This window comes from Myotis yumanensis, unplaced genomic scaffold (genome assembly GCF_028538775.1).
Source record: "Myotis yumanensis isolate MYYU_CA2020_CCGP unplaced genomic scaffold, mMyoYum1.0.hap1 SCAF_3, whole genome shotgun sequence".
Classification (NCBI taxonomy): Eukaryota; Metazoa; Chordata; class Mammalia; order Chiroptera; family Vespertilionidae; genus Myotis; species Myotis yumanensis.
Window position 1 is genome coordinate 123,711,726 of NW_027223754.1, and position 15,506 is coordinate 123,727,231.

The window sequence follows — 15,506 nt, forward strand, 5'->3', positions numbered from 1 at the left end:
TTTATTTCCTCAGAAATATATTGCATATGAGGTAGGACTGGAAAAGTAATTTTCTAAGCATTTGGGATAATTATGCTGATAATTACATGTAGGTAAGTGATAAATGAGAGGGCCAGGTAAAGTAGTTCTTTAGGTCAAAACTACTGCAAGTGCCTGTTTCTCAAAGTGAGGTTTGACTCTTCACTTTGGAGGAGAGACTGCTTTTTTTTTTTTTTGAGACACTGCATTTTCTTTTTTTTTGTTTTTTGACACAAATGTGTTACAGAATATGAAGGGAAATTCCCATTAATTGTACAATAAAACAAGACCTTGAAGAAAGGTTAGGCTTAAGCTATACCCTGTTTATTTATCTCTCCTATTAAGGGAATTTTAGTCAAAACACAGACACAGACACACAGTGAACAGTGTGGTGATAGCCAGAGGGGAAGAGGGGTGGGGGCTAGGTGCAAGTGGGTAAAGTGGGGGGAAATAGGGACGGGAAGAAACTGCTTGGGGCAATGGGCACATGATGCAGTGTGCAGGTGATGTTTTATTGAGCTATCCATTTAAAACCTGTATGATTTTGTGAACCAGTGTCATCCCAATAAATTTAATTAATAAAAAGTGTTTGATAAATATGGGGTTAGACTACATTATACTTTGAAGCAGGTTTTGTATTTCTCAGACCATAAGAGATTTTTGTGAATCAAATACTTAGTTACTCTGAGGTTTGAAGGAATCTGTGTTTTGGGGTTTGTTTTTTTTGTCTTGGGCATAGCCTTAAGTAGGTCTAAGACTTAGGAGAAAATAATATAGAATAATACTAGAGGCCGGTGCACGAAATTTGTGCACGGGTAGGGCCCCTAGGCCTGGCTGGCGATCAGGGCTGATTGGGGCCTTTCAGCTGCCGGCCAGGGCCTCCCTTCGGCAGCTGCTGGCTGCCAGCCAAGGCCTTCCTTCATTCCGCACCGCCCTCTGGTGGTCACGCACATCATAGGGAGCGATCAGTCTCCCAGTTGAACTCCTGAGAGGATACTTTGCATGTTAGCCTTTTATATCTATAATATAAAAGCCAAATGACCAGAATGGCGGAACAACCAGTTGCTATGATGCACACTGTGGCAGCCAACCGGCCTGATGGGGGTCCCAATCAGTCCCCCTGCAACCTCCAACGGCCCCTCTCCCCGGCCAGCCCTGCCCCGATCGGCCCCTATCGGGCCAGCCAGCTGGACCTCACCCGTGCAGGAATTCGTTCACAAAGCCTCTAGTATATAGATAATTTGTAGCTTTTTATCACTCTCATCTATCTCACACCAAATATTTGTAAATTGCTGGTTGTGTTCCAAACATTATGGGGTAGGTGTGGGGGCAAGTCACTATTCCTGCATGAGGAAGCATAATACATATAGCATCTAATCTAATAATAGACAATCATGGTAATTGACCGTACCTTCGCTATGCCTCCCATTGGCTAATCAGTGCAATATGCAAATTAACCGCCAACAAAGATGGTGGCTAATTTGCATACTGCAGGCAGGGCGGGCCAGTGCGTGCCGCCATCCAGGCCCCCATGTGCCGCCTAAGCCCCGCCCTCAGCCGGGACCCCTGTGTGCGGCCCTGGGCGGAGGGGCTTGGCGGCGTGATCGGCCCAAGGAAACCCTATTCTTGCAGGAATCCTCCGGAAATGGGCTTCTAGTATATTAATAAATACTAAGGTATATTATTAAGACTACATGTACCCTGAAAGTATGCAAGCATGTGTCATGTGTAAGTTTAAAAGCTACAGCAGCAGTTTTATGTTGAGTACAACAGAGATATACCAGCTTTTTAGTGAATTGGTTTTTGATAGATTGACATTTTTGATAGATTGATAAATAAAGTTTACTAAAACAAAATTAAACAGGAGTGAGAATAAAGACAAATAATATGCCAACAATATTTTTTAAATTGTAGAAATTAAATAATTTGCTTAACCTTATAATTTGAACACACACTATAATGAATTTCAACTGCTAAGAAAATAATTTTATTTATTTCTTACTTAGAAAAAGCAATTTTATATATTCTTTTATTTTTAATTCACACATAGTAGATGATGATGATTTTGTTTCTGCAACTGGACCTTTAAATAAGAAATCCAGAACACCAAACGAGTTAAAACTAGAAAAACCAAAACCCAAATTGAAGAATCTCCAGAAAGAAGACATCCCATTACAAGAGAAAACTCCTAAAAAAAGGTGAGAGGTAAGACATGCAGTAAATATACAACTTTAATTTAAAAGAGAAACAAATGAGATAAGCCAGTCAGAGAAAGATAAATATCACGTGATCTCACTCACTTGTGGAATATAATGAACAACATAAACTGATGAACAAACATAGAATCACAGACATAGAAGCATCAAACAGACTGTCCAACCTATGAGGGAAGGCGGGGGTGAGGGGGTAAGAGATCAACCAAAGCATAACCAATGGACACAGACAGTAGGAGGGTGAGGACATGTGCTGGGGGTGGGAGCAGCTGGGAAGAGATCAATGGGGGAGAAAGGAGACTCATGTAATATTTAAACAATAAAGAATTTAAATTTTTTAAAAAAGAGAGAGCCCTGACCAGTTTGGCTCAGTGTACAGAGCGTCGGCCTGCGGACTGGAGGGTCCTAGGTTTGATTCCGGTCAAGGGCGTGTACCCTGGTTGCGGGCACATCCCCAGTGGGGGATGTGCAGGAGGCAGCTGATTGATGTTTCTCTCTCATCGCTGTTTCTAGCTCTCTATCCCTCTCCCTTCCTCTCTGTGAAAAATCAATAAAATATATATTTTTTTTTAAAAAAGAGAGAGAAACAGATTCAAACTCTTGGTTTAAACGAGAGCTTGAGCAGAGTCATAGGTATGATTTTATTTAGTGCCTGTAGGAGAACAGGGTTGTATTATTAATCCCCATCTGGCTTTCTGACTTAAAAAAGAAATTCACAGCCCTGACTCGGTGACTTATTTGGTTGAAATGTCATCCCATACACCAAAAGGTTGCAGGTTCAAGTCCCAGTTCCCCATCAGGGCACATACCTAGTTTGTGGGTTTGATCCCAGGTCAGGGCACATAAGGGAGGCAACCAATTAATGTTTCCCATTCACATCAATGTTTCTCTCTCTCTCTCTCTCTCTCTCAAAATCAATAAAGCATATCCTCAGGTGAGGATTTTAAAAAAAACTTTTTAAAAAGAAATTCACAAGTATGTAAGCAAATATCCATTTAATTATTAAGGTAATCATACAAAGTTTGGTGGTTATAGTTTACTTTTATAGGACCTTGTACCTGTCTCTGAAGTCTTCAAGTTTTACAAGACTACTTTGTTAAAAATTATATTTGTAAGGACAGTTTTATAAAATTTAAAAACAGTTTTCAGCAGATAAAAGATATTTTTTCTTTATATTGTTAAGACTTGTTCAGCAGTGAGAAAATCCTACAGTTTCTGTAGTATTTCTGAATTCCATTAGTTAGTACTGAGAGAGTTAGGGAAGTCCTGAGGGGCTCAAAACATGTTGTATGGAGAGTAAAAGGCCAGAGAGGAATATTAACACATGAAAAATGGGGTATGTGATGGTTTATTGCTGCAAGTATGAGAAAAGTTAATTATCAAAGAGAAATGTAGCCCATGTCATTCTCTTTATCTTTTTCTCTTATTTTTGTTTTGTTCCTATTTTTGAGCTTCTTGGACTACATTTTAAATATAGTGAAAAAAGCAACCCACAAATGGGAGACAAGATCATATAATTGATGAGGGTCTTGTATCCAGAATATTTAAAGAACTCTTACAACTCAACAATAAAAACACTAATAATACAGTTTAAAAAGTGGGCAAAAGATTTGAGTAGACATTTTTCCAAAAAAGACACAAAAATGACTAATAAGCACATGAAAAGATGTTCGCTCACCATCCTTAGTCATCAGGGAAATGCAAATCAAAACGACAGTGAGATTATACTTCACACCCACTAGAATGGCCATAATAAAAAAGACAGATAATAACAAATGTTAAGGAGGATGCAGAGAAATTAGAACTCTCATACATTGCTGCTGGGAATATAAAATGGTACACCTACATAACAGTTTCTCAAAATGTTAAACACAGAGTTATTACATGACCCAGTATAAGCATATACCCAAGAGAAATGAAAACCTATGACTACACAGAAACCTGTACCTGAATGTAGCAGCATTATTCAGAATAGCCAAAAAAAAATTAGAAGCAATCCAAATGTTTATTAGCTGATGAAAAGATAATGTGGTATATTGGTACAGTGGAATACTATATTTAGCAACAACAACAAAAATGAAGTACTGATATACTGTATACTGTAGCATGGATGAACCTTGAAAACATTATGCTGATGAAAAGAAACCAAGTACAAAAGGCCACATATTTTATGATTCCATTAATACACAGTGTGCAGAATAGACAAGTCCAGAAGAACAGAAAGTAGATTAGTGGTTGCCAGATGCTGGGTAGAGATAAATGGGAAATACATGCTAATGTTTACAGGGTTTTTTTGGGGGGTGATAAAAAAGTTGTGATGGTTTCACAACTGTAAATACACTAAAAACTGCTGAATTGTACACTTTAAAAGGATGAATTTTATGCTATGTGAATTACATCTCAATAAAGTTGCTATTTAAAAAAATAATAAATCCTTCAAGATACACTCCAGATTTTCCTCCTTCATGCAATCTTTCCCTATCTGTTTTTGATTTTTCTTCCTTTTACACACCATAGCACTTTTCACCATCTTGAATAGGAGACATAATAATCTGCTTATGTGCGATAATTTATAAGTATGTCTTATTTCCCCACCCTCATTAATTGCAGACTCCTTGATGGTACAGCAAACCCTTGATTTTTCAGACCTCGATTTAACAACAAAATTTCTGATCTGTATATGTCATATGTGCAAATGAACACTTTGTTTTAAAATGCTTTTAACCAAGATTTGCTCATAATTAAAATAACAGGTTAATTTTTGTTATTAATCCACTGTTATTTTTAACAAATTTTAGCGAATAGGCCATATGTTGGACAAAACTGTAGTAATTTCACTGACATAAATAAATACTACATATTTACAACTATAGTCTACACTAGAGGCCCAGTGCATGAATTCATGCACGGGTGGGGTCTTGCCGGTCTACCCCAATTGGGGCCGATGGGGCTGGGCCAGCCAAGGGGAGGGGCCGCGGTCAGTTGGCCAGCCTTGCCCCCTGGTCGAACTCCGGGTTGAGCTCCCGGTCGAGGAGACAATTTGCATATTAGCCTTTTATTATATAGGATATTTAAATCTAAGAGTCACCACTTGTAAACAGTGTTTGGGGCATGATTAGCACGTGATCACATGGTATTTCTCGAGGTAATTGGTTCTATTGTCACAGGGTGTGACTTTCTACAGCAGTTTTAATGTGTGCAGGCTGACGTTCCCATATGTGCTAAGCCGCACCCCAGCCATGTACATTTTTTTACTTGCATGACTGGTGAGTGCACACATTTACTAGACCTATCCAGTACAAACTTAGTGAACGTACAAAATACTTTTCTGTGAAATTAAACTTTTCATACATTCTTAATTTTAATTACACAAGCATGTCTACCTAAGTAAAAACAGGTAAACTAATTTGTCAATTTTTAACATTCCCATGCAGAAAATCTACTTTATTGTATAACGGACTTTCAGCTTTAATGGACACCCCCTCTCCCGAATTAGTCCGTTATATCGAGGTTTTACTGTACTTTTGTATTCTATCTAGTGCAGTACCTCATACACAGTAAGTACTTGGTGAAATATTTGTTAAAGTCTACATTGGGAGGAACAAATTAAATATGTTTACATTAAATATAAGACCTAAAAGAACTGTCTAAGGAGGTGTGGGTGAGGTCATGGAAGATTTTTAAGTGGAAATTATATTTGAGCCAAGTCTTTATTCTGTGTTGAGCACGTGCTTCCCACCTGAGTGGAACTAGTAGAAAGGACAGACAGTAAAAGGAAACAGTAAGTGTAACAGCACATGCTGCTCCTATTTCAAATCTCTTCTGATAGTTATAAAATGACATTGCGACATTTTAGAAGTCATCCTTAGAGATCGATTATGATCGTGATTATTGTTTAAAAACATTTTTGTAAGGTTAGCCACTCTTAAATAGTAATTCAGGAAAATCAAATTTTTCTGTTTGAGATCAATAATTTTAAAAACATTATTATTTGTGTGTCTACTCTAGGATGGCTTTAGATGACAAACTCTACCAGAGAGACTTACAAGTTGCACTGGCATTATCAGCGAAGGAACTTCCAATAGTCACCATTGATGTGGAGGGGTCTCAAGGTGAAAGTAACTTTATTTTCTATATATTTATTTCCATAAGGTTCTTATTGCTTTGTAATCATTTCTTTGAATGAGCCTTCACAGAGAAAAGAATAAATTTCAATACTTTGGACTATAAATAGTGCAATTTGCAGAGGGTATAATTGGGTTCAATTGTTTATTCTGTTGCATAAATCTCATAATACTAGTGCATACCTCTCTGCTTAACACCCAAAGTAAACTCACGACATGGACTATGCACTCAGATGTTCAAATTACATCTTTGTATACAGCGAAAATTTCTTTTTTTGGTCAAATGAATTGATCTATACAATCCTAACAATCTACCTCCTTTCTCTCAAAATTCAAATTAGTTAAACATGACCTAATGATGGTAATTTTTATTATTTACAGAGGTTAACAGTATTAGTTTAGCAAGCTCAGTAGACTTAAAGGATCTATGATTTCTGGATTTCTCTGGAGTTTTTCTTTGATTTTTCTGGCAACTGCAGCAGGTGGCAATATTGATATTCTAAGAGGCAGAAATCATTATTGCTGGATGAGACATTCAAACTTTTAAAATAATTTTGGATTGCCCTACTTGGTTTGGCTCAGTGGAAAGAGCATCAGCCTGTAGACCAAGGGGTCCCAGGTTCGATCCAGTCAAGGGCACATGCCCTGGTTGCAGGCTTGATTCCCAGTAGGGAGCGTGCAGGAGGCAGCCAATCAGTGATTCTCTCTCATCATTGATATTTCTCTCTCTCCCTTCCTCTCTGAAATCAATAAAAATATATTTTTTAAAAATGATTTTGGATTAAATTGTTTTGGCTTAAATTCCTTTATGTTGGAGGATATTTTTAGCCTATTAGCTTATGTAGGGGTATAGGTTTTTAATCACTATTGTTTTCTATTTGAAAATAAATGAGACAGTGTTGATTAGAGGGCCTTTTAGTAATCAGGAATCAAAGAAACTTAAAACATTAATTGTCATATATCTAAAATTGAGAAAGTGAAATTCATCTCTGTATAGCAGGTATTCCTTAGAAGTACCACTTCTCATAGAATAACATACTTTATAGCACTGCAGTTTAACAGCACCAATTATCATGACTTAAAGTTCTCTTAAAATACTTTAGATCATTTTAAGGTTATTATAATGATTGAAGGGTCTTTTGCTAGTGAAAACATGGATATGCCTACACAGAAATAATAGTTAATATAGTTAATATTTATTGACTGTTTCCTATGTACTGGGCATTACAACAAGCAATTTTCATATGTGATTGACATTTAATCCCATACAATAACCTCATTTAATTCCCACACTATTTAAAAAAATTTTTTTAATCCTCACCTGAAGACACTCTCCATTGATTTTTAGAGAGAGTGGAAGAGAGAAGGAAAGACAGAGAAAAACATCTACGTGAGAGAAACACATCGACTGGTTGCCTCCTGCATGGGCCCCGATTAGGGCCTAGGCCGGGGAGGACCCTGCAACCAGGTACATGCCCTTGACCAGAAACGAACCTGGGACCCTTTGGTCCACAGGCTGATGCTCTATCTACTGAGCCAAACCAGCCAGGGCAATTGCCACACTATTTTTATCTCCATATTATAGATGAGGAAATTAAGTCTTAGAGAGGATAAGCAACTTTCCCCTGGTCATATAGCCAGTTTAATTAGTAGAGCCTGACTTTGAACTTAAGTCTGATTAACTCTGATTAAGTCCCCAAACTCTTAACACTATGCCTGCCTCTCCAAGTAAAGTGCTAGTCTGAGTTTGGATCACTTATATGTATCTGGATGCTATTACATTTAGCACTAATCTTCCTACTTCTAGACATTGGTTGATTAAGGTACATCTGTTTTTTTCTTACCTGTTCCTTATATTTAGGCAGTGAAAAACATGACAATAGTGAAAGAGAAACAATGGATAAGTCTCCCCATATCTCCAATTGCAGTGTAGCCAGTGATTATTTAGGTAAGTTTTTTTATAGTAATAATATCTATTACAAAATGCTATTTTTCTACCTTGTGTTTTAATTCCTGAAACTGTAGCTAGATCCAAGGTCTTTAATTTTGTCAAGGTTCTCTTCATCTCTCTCTGTTTCTTTCTGTTTTGGTTTTCTTCTCTTTTATGGTAGATCCAATTTCTTCCCTGGTGAAGGGTCAGGAGTACCTACTCATGGCTTCTAATCAACAGCAGTTGACCACTGAAGAAAGAGGCTGTATCTTCCCAGCTTCAGTTTGAAAATTCTTGGGGAGAGACTCTCATTTTGAGTTCTTGACTTATTCTTAAACCAGACTCTGTTGTCAGGAGACAGATGTGTTATGATTGGCCCAGATTGGGCTCTGTGGTGTATTACTAGAAACAGGGAAAGGATGAAGCTGGGCAAATTAGAACAACAGATGTAATTGGAGTCTATTCTCGCTTCTGTAAATATTGCCTGTCACAAAAAGTTTTCCATTGATTCTTATGCCTGCCTGAAGATTTGGATAAGATTACTGAGGAAGATGATGTTCATGGCGCTCAAGGGAGAAGAAAAGCAGCATCTAAAGCTGTGGTTCAGCAGAGGAAGATCCTTTTGGAAGGCAGTGATGGCGACAGTGCGAATGACTCCGAACCAGACTTTGCAACTGGTAAGTTACATCCTACTTCCAAATTCCATGGCAATTAGGTAAAATGCTCTAGAGACCATTAATGTATGTAAAGTGCTGTGCTAAATACAAACTTGAGGAACACACAGGACAGCTGAATTCAGCTTTGGCATTTGGGGGAAGAGCTTCACCTGGAGATGACCTGTAAGCCATGCCTTAAAAACTGAGTAGCATGTAGGTAGACTAAAGACGGAAAATAGCGTTTCTGACTGATAGGCATAAATAATGGGATAGACAAGTGCATGTACAAGAGTTCAGTGAGGCCTGCAGGGGAGAATGTCGTAGAAGAGGCTTGAGAGGCAGGCAGGCACTAAATTACAGAACATCTCAGACCCATTCCAAGAAGTGTAGACTTCTTTTTGTAAGTAATAGAAATTCATGAAATATTTTGGATAGAAGTGATATGAAATCTATATTTTATTATGACAGTTGTTTTCAGACTCATTCAGAAAGTAGGGTAAATGGGAAGGCATAGTGACCTTGATAGTACATCATGACATATTAACTAAAGATTAAAATGAATAATTCCATCAATTTATTCCAAATCAGATGCTGTGGTTTGATAGATTTTAACATGCTGTTGACAAACAATAACAGATTTGCTAATTAACAGTTATTCCACAAATATTTGAGTGCCTATTATGTGCACTATATTGTAGACATCAGAGATACAGCAGTGAAAAAAAACATCCCTTTAGGAGCTTAAATTCGAGGGGAACGGACAGTAATCAAATATGGTAAGTTCTTACTTAAAGTGAAATGATGTATAATGAAATCAATTTTACCATAGGCTAACTGATATAAACAAGAGTTAAGTTTCTGTAGCATCTCAACCTTGTAACAAAACGACCAAAACAATATTTGAGACTTGCTATACATAATGTGTCCAGTGCCATCATAGAAAAGCCATGAAGAAGAGAAAGACAGGTTAGAGCCCAGAAATCTGCCTTTTTAACCAATTCCTGCCCTTCTACATGACAGGTAATCCCAGAGCAGGTGGTCTATGGATCTTACTTTGAGAACCACTAATATAAGTGGAGTGCCAGAAAGTAGGAGCCAGTGAAAGAAAATACCAGAGCATAGCAGAACATGGACTAAATGCTTCCAAACTTAAGGTTACTTAATATAAAAACCGAAATATAATCAAAATACCTCCTTGGCAATTTCAATGTCTTTTCCAGGGATAATAATTGTAACACCCCCAGAATAGTATTATTATTATTTGATGTATGCCTGTCAGAAAAAGCAGTAAACAATTCTGAAGTTATAACTTGCAAGACTGCTTAGCACACTAACAAAATTAATAAAGGACCAAAACGTTGGCTATGTTTGTGGAAGTGAAATCACTTGCTTTGCTTGTTGAGTTTTTGGAATTTGTGAGTTATGTTTCTAGTAGGTGATAGATATTTAAAAACAATACCATTGTGTTATTTGCATTCCAACTTCAGATTATCTCTCTTGAACCATTTTATAATAGTAAGTTTTTTGGAAATCCTGATTTGAATAGTGACTTTAAAATTGCCCCTGGCCCTGGCCAGTGTTGCTTAGTGGTTAGTAGTGGCCTGAGCACTGAATGGTTTGATTCCTGGTCAAGGGCACATACCAGGGTTGCAAGTTCCAGCCCTGACCCAGTTGGAGTGCGTGCAGGAGGCAACCAATCTATGTATCTCTCTCACATTGATGTTTCTTTTTCTCTTTCTCTCCTCCCCTTTCCACTCTCTCTAAAAATCAATGGAAAAATATTCTTGGGTTAGTATTAACAAAACAAAACAAAAAATTTTAAAAATAAAACTGCTCCTCTACTCTTGAAAGTAAATAGTTAAGGACTTGAATAGACATTTCTCTAAAGCAGTGATTCTCAACCTTGGCTGCACATTAGAATCACCTGGGAATCTTTTTAAAATCCTGATTTCTGGGCCTCATCCTCCGGAAATTCTGTTTCTTTGTTACTAATGTTGTGGCCCCACCCCGTAACAAAGAAACAGAATTTCCGGAGGATGAGGCCCAGAAATCGGGATTTTAAAAAGATTCCCAGGTGATTCTAATGTGCAGCCAAGGTTGAGAACCACTGCAAAGATTATACACAAATGGCCAAAAAACATATGAAAAGAGGCTTAATGTTACTAATCAGTAGCGATATTTCAGTATTATGTGCACTGTATTGTAGATATAAACAAATCAAAACCACAATGAGATTTCACATCACAACTTATTAAGACAGTGATGGCAAACCTTTTGAGCTCGGCGTGTCAGCATTTTGAAAAACCCTAACTTAACTCTGGTGCCGTGTCACATATAGAAATTTTTTGATATTTGCAACCATAGTAAAACAAAGATTTATATTTTTGATATTTATTTTATATATTTAAATGCCATTTAACAAAGAAAAATCAACCAAAAAAACGAGTTCGCGTGTCACCTCTGACACGCGTGTTATAGGTTCACCATCACTGTATTAGGATATTAAAAAACAGAAAAGAGCAAGTGTTGGTGAGGGTGTGGAGAAATTAGAATCCTTGTGCACTGTTGGTGGAAATGTAAAATGAAGCAACCACTATGGAAAACAGTATAGCAGTTACTCAAAAAATAATAAATAGAACTGCCAGCCCTAGCTGGTGTTTCTCAGTGGTTAGAGCAAACGGCCTGTGCCGATGGGTCTTGGATGTGATTCCTGGTCAAGGGCACACACCTGAGTTGCAGGTTCAATCACCAGCCCCAATTGAGGCACATGAAAGAGGCAACCAATCCAAGTGTCTCTCACATTGATGTTTCTCTCTTCCTCTCTCCCACCCCTCTGTCTTTCTCCCCCCTCCCCCCACCCCCCTGTTTCCTCCCTCCCTTCCATTCTCTCTAAAAAAAATCAATGGAAAAAATCGGGTGAGGATTTAAAAAGCAACACTACCATATGATCTCGCATTTCCACATCTGGGTATATATCTACAAGAATTGAAAGCAGGGTCTCAGATATTTGCACAACCATAGCAGCATTATTACCAAAAGCCCAGAAATGGAAGCAATCCAAATATCCTTGATGATGAATGCATAAACAAAATGTGGTATATACATACAATGGAATTTTATTCAACCTTAAAAAGGAAAGAAATCCTGTCACATGCTATATCTTGGATAAACCTTGAGGACATTATGTTAAGTAAAATAAGCCAATCACTGTGATTCCACTTATATGAGATATCTAAAATGTCAAATTCATAGAAACCGAGGTAGAATGGTGATTAGCAGAGACTGGGGAGAGAAGGAATGGAGAGTTGTTTAATGGGTACTGAATCTCTGTTTTGCAAGATTAAAAGTGTTGGAGGATGGTTGCACAAAAATGTGAATATATGTACTTAACACTCCTGATCTGTACACTTAAAAAAGCTTAGGTTAGTAAATTTTACCACAATTAAAAACATTTTAAAGGAAAAAATGAGTTAAAAAAGTAAATAGCTTGGTTCTAGGTTTTTTTCTTACTCAATTTTGCATAAGCAAATATTTTTTAGATGAAATATAAGTCATAGTTTTGAGAGAATATATTTTTATTTTGAGTTCCGTACAGTTGAACAGCAATTTGGGATATAGAAAATATGAAAAACAGGAAAGAAAACATTGGTTGAAATATCCGAAGTTATGCTGGATAAGAGAATGGCAAAAAATATTTCTAACTGAAAATTATTTTTCCTTAGACAGATTCAAGACCTGTAGTTGTTTGGGGAAAACATGCTTGTCAAATTGTGATTTTACTGGAATTCTAATAATGAGGGTTGTTAAAACTGCAATAGGAGAATAATTACAATGGGAAGCCATTGTGATAAAAATTATTTGTCAATTAATGGAATGTTTGAGTTATTGGATGTTACACTGGTTAAGACACTGGGAGAAAATGATGCTAGTAGTATATGTAGTAATAGACACTTAAAAATTCTTGGGTTCTGTTTCCTGGCTGGTGTGGCTCATTCAGTTGGTTGGGCATCATTCCATACACTGAAAGGTTGCCAGTTCGATTCCCAGTCAGGGCACATGCCCAGGTTTTGGGATCAATCCCTAGTAGGGGGTGTGGAGGAGGCAGCTGATTGATGTTGCCTCATATCGATGTTTTTCTCCCTTTTCCTTCCTCTCTCTCTAAACATCAATTTAAAAATCTTTTAAAAAATTCTTAAGTTTTGTTTTGCAAGATGCAAAAGTTCTTGATCTTCTTGTGTTACTTATAGACTAAAATGACTGCTTCTTTAGATCTTTGAAAGCTAATTTGTTTTGTTTTGTTCTTTCTGTTTCATTTTTATGGCTTCCACCAAACTACAAGTGTGGCTATTCTCCCTATAAAATGACATGTGGTCCAGCCCTGAGAAACATTACAGGGAACTAGCTCATTAGCTGAAAAGTGATAATTGCCCTCTAACCTGTGCTGTGGATATACAAACTACGCTTCAAGCAAAATTTTTTCATTGCCTCTCTAATTTTTTAACTCCTCTTCTATCCTCCAACCCAAGAATGCAAAAGACTTACGCTGTCTTGTAAACCTTCTAATCTACTCCAGCCAAGCCTGCTTTTCCTTAAATTGAAATATAAATATATTCCTTCTTGCATATTGTACTTTAAGTTGCAATACAGTCAGTTTATTTTCATTCACCCTAAGCCCAGAATGACTAACAACTCTCCAAACCCCTTAGAATTGATTTTTATTATACTTGAATGTGCAACTGTTATCAGTTCAGATAACCTTTTAGGGGCTTTTTTTTTTAAAGCAGGGTTCTTTTCTTTAGGTGACCTGTCTGCTTCCCCCCTGCATTGGCTCACCCTAGATGAGAAGAGAAAGGGTCATCTGTGAACTTCAGTTGGAAAAGAAAAGTGAAAATTAGAGGGAACATAAGACTTTTCTTAAGAAAATCTAATGATCCCTAGAATCCATAACCTCAGTGTTTGGGCCTTCCAGATTTTCTAATCCGGTATGCTAGTAACTTGGGATTCTGGGAGCTCCAAATTATTTAACTGCTTTCTCAGTTGATGATGAAGAGCAGTTGGACGCCATCTTTTAATAAGCTTGTTCAATAGAGAAACTCAGTTCCTACTGTTTGTTCTCTCCAGCAAAGAAAAGAACACATGCAATACCAGAACTGTTGGATGCATAGGAAGTTTTGTCCTCCTAGATTTTATATTCTAAAATTTTGGAGAAACTTTCTACTACTTGCTGCCCCCCTGAACCTAGGTCTTTTTGGGACTCCAGAAAAAATAACTTGATTTTGCAAGGTACTACTTATGACAGTCTTTATGACATCTGCTGGCCTTATATGGCTAATTCCATATAACAATAATCATCATGTGAATATGTGGGTTTATTGCTCTTTTAAAACATTTTATTTGTGTGGAAAGAATGGTAGAATAAGGAAATTCTAATTTGAAGATCATAATGACCATCGTTAATTTAGGCAAAGATCATCAGGAGGCTGATGAGGATCTTTACAGTGGAGAATTCAGGCTGGCCTCAACTGAACCAACAGAGTGGGACAACCACATTATGTGCTTTCTGATATGATATAACATGAAGTACAGAGCATCACCTATGAAGTATATTCTTACCCAAAAATAATAAGGTGAGCCTGATTCTAATTCAGTCCTGAGGAAACTACAGCTCACAGAAAATGCAAGAACAAATTTTTTTTTTTAAATCTTTATTGTTCAGATTATTACATTTGTTCCTCTTTTTTCCCCCCATAACTCCCCTCCTTCCAGCTCCCACCCCACCCTCCACCCTCACTCCCCACCCGCTGAGTTCATCCATAGGTACATGATTTTTGTCCAGTCACTTCCCGCATCTCCCACACCCCTTTTCCCCTAAGAATAGTCAGTCCATTCCCTTTCTATGTCCCTGATTCATTATAATCACCAGTTCATTCTGTACATCAGGTTATTTATTCACTTGATTCTTAGATTCATTTGTTGATAGATGCATATTTGTTGTTCCTAATTTGTATCTTTACCTTTTTCTTCTTCTTCCTCTTCTTAAAGGATACCTTTCAGCATTTCATATAATACTGGTTTGGCGGTGATGAACTCCTTTAGTTTTTCCTTATCTGTGAAGCTCTTTATCTGACCTTCAATTCTGAATGATAGCTTTGCTGGATAAAGTAATCTTGGTTGTAGGTTCTTGGTATTCAGCACTTTGAAAATTTCTTGCCATTCCCTTCTGGCCTGCAAAGTTTCTGTTGAGAAATCAGCTGACAGTCGTATGGGTATTCCCTTGTAGGTAATTGAGCCTCTTTCTCTTGCTGCTTTTAAGATTTTCTCTTTGTCTTTTGCTCTTGGCATTTTAATGATGATGTGTCTTGGTGTGGTCCTCTTTGGATTCCTTTTGTTTGGGGTTCTCTGCGCTTCTTGGACCTGTAAGTCCATTTCTTTCTCCAGGTGGGGGAAGTTTTCTGCCATTATTTCTTGAAATAGGTTTTCAATATCTTGCTGTCTCTCATCTTCTGGCACTCCAATAATTCTGATATTAGACCGCTTAAAGCTGTCCCAGAGGCTCCTTACACTA

General features: G+C 37.4%; 1 protein-coding gene across 5 annotated transcripts in view; it reads left to right on the top strand.

Annotated features, from left to right (window-relative positions):
* The window catches only part of RAD51AP1 (RAD51 associated protein 1), a 31,070-nt gene that overhangs the window by 5,401 nt on the left and 10,163 nt on the right, over positions 1-15,506 (top strand). For 3 of the 5 annotated variants that reach the window (XM_070407577.1, XM_070407580.1, XM_070407582.1), the window contains exons 3-6: positions 2,069-2,216; positions 6,240-6,343; positions 8,217-8,303; positions 8,813-8,962. In XM_070407577.1, the coding sequence (XP_070263678.1) occupies positions 2,069-2,216; positions 6,240-6,343; positions 8,217-8,303; positions 8,813-8,962 (489 nt within the window). The remainder of the gene's footprint in view (positions 1-2,068; positions 2,217-6,239; positions 6,344-8,216; positions 8,304-8,812; positions 8,963-15,506) is intronic. The other 2 variants (XM_070407579.1, XM_070407581.1) reach the window with 2 other exon arrangements.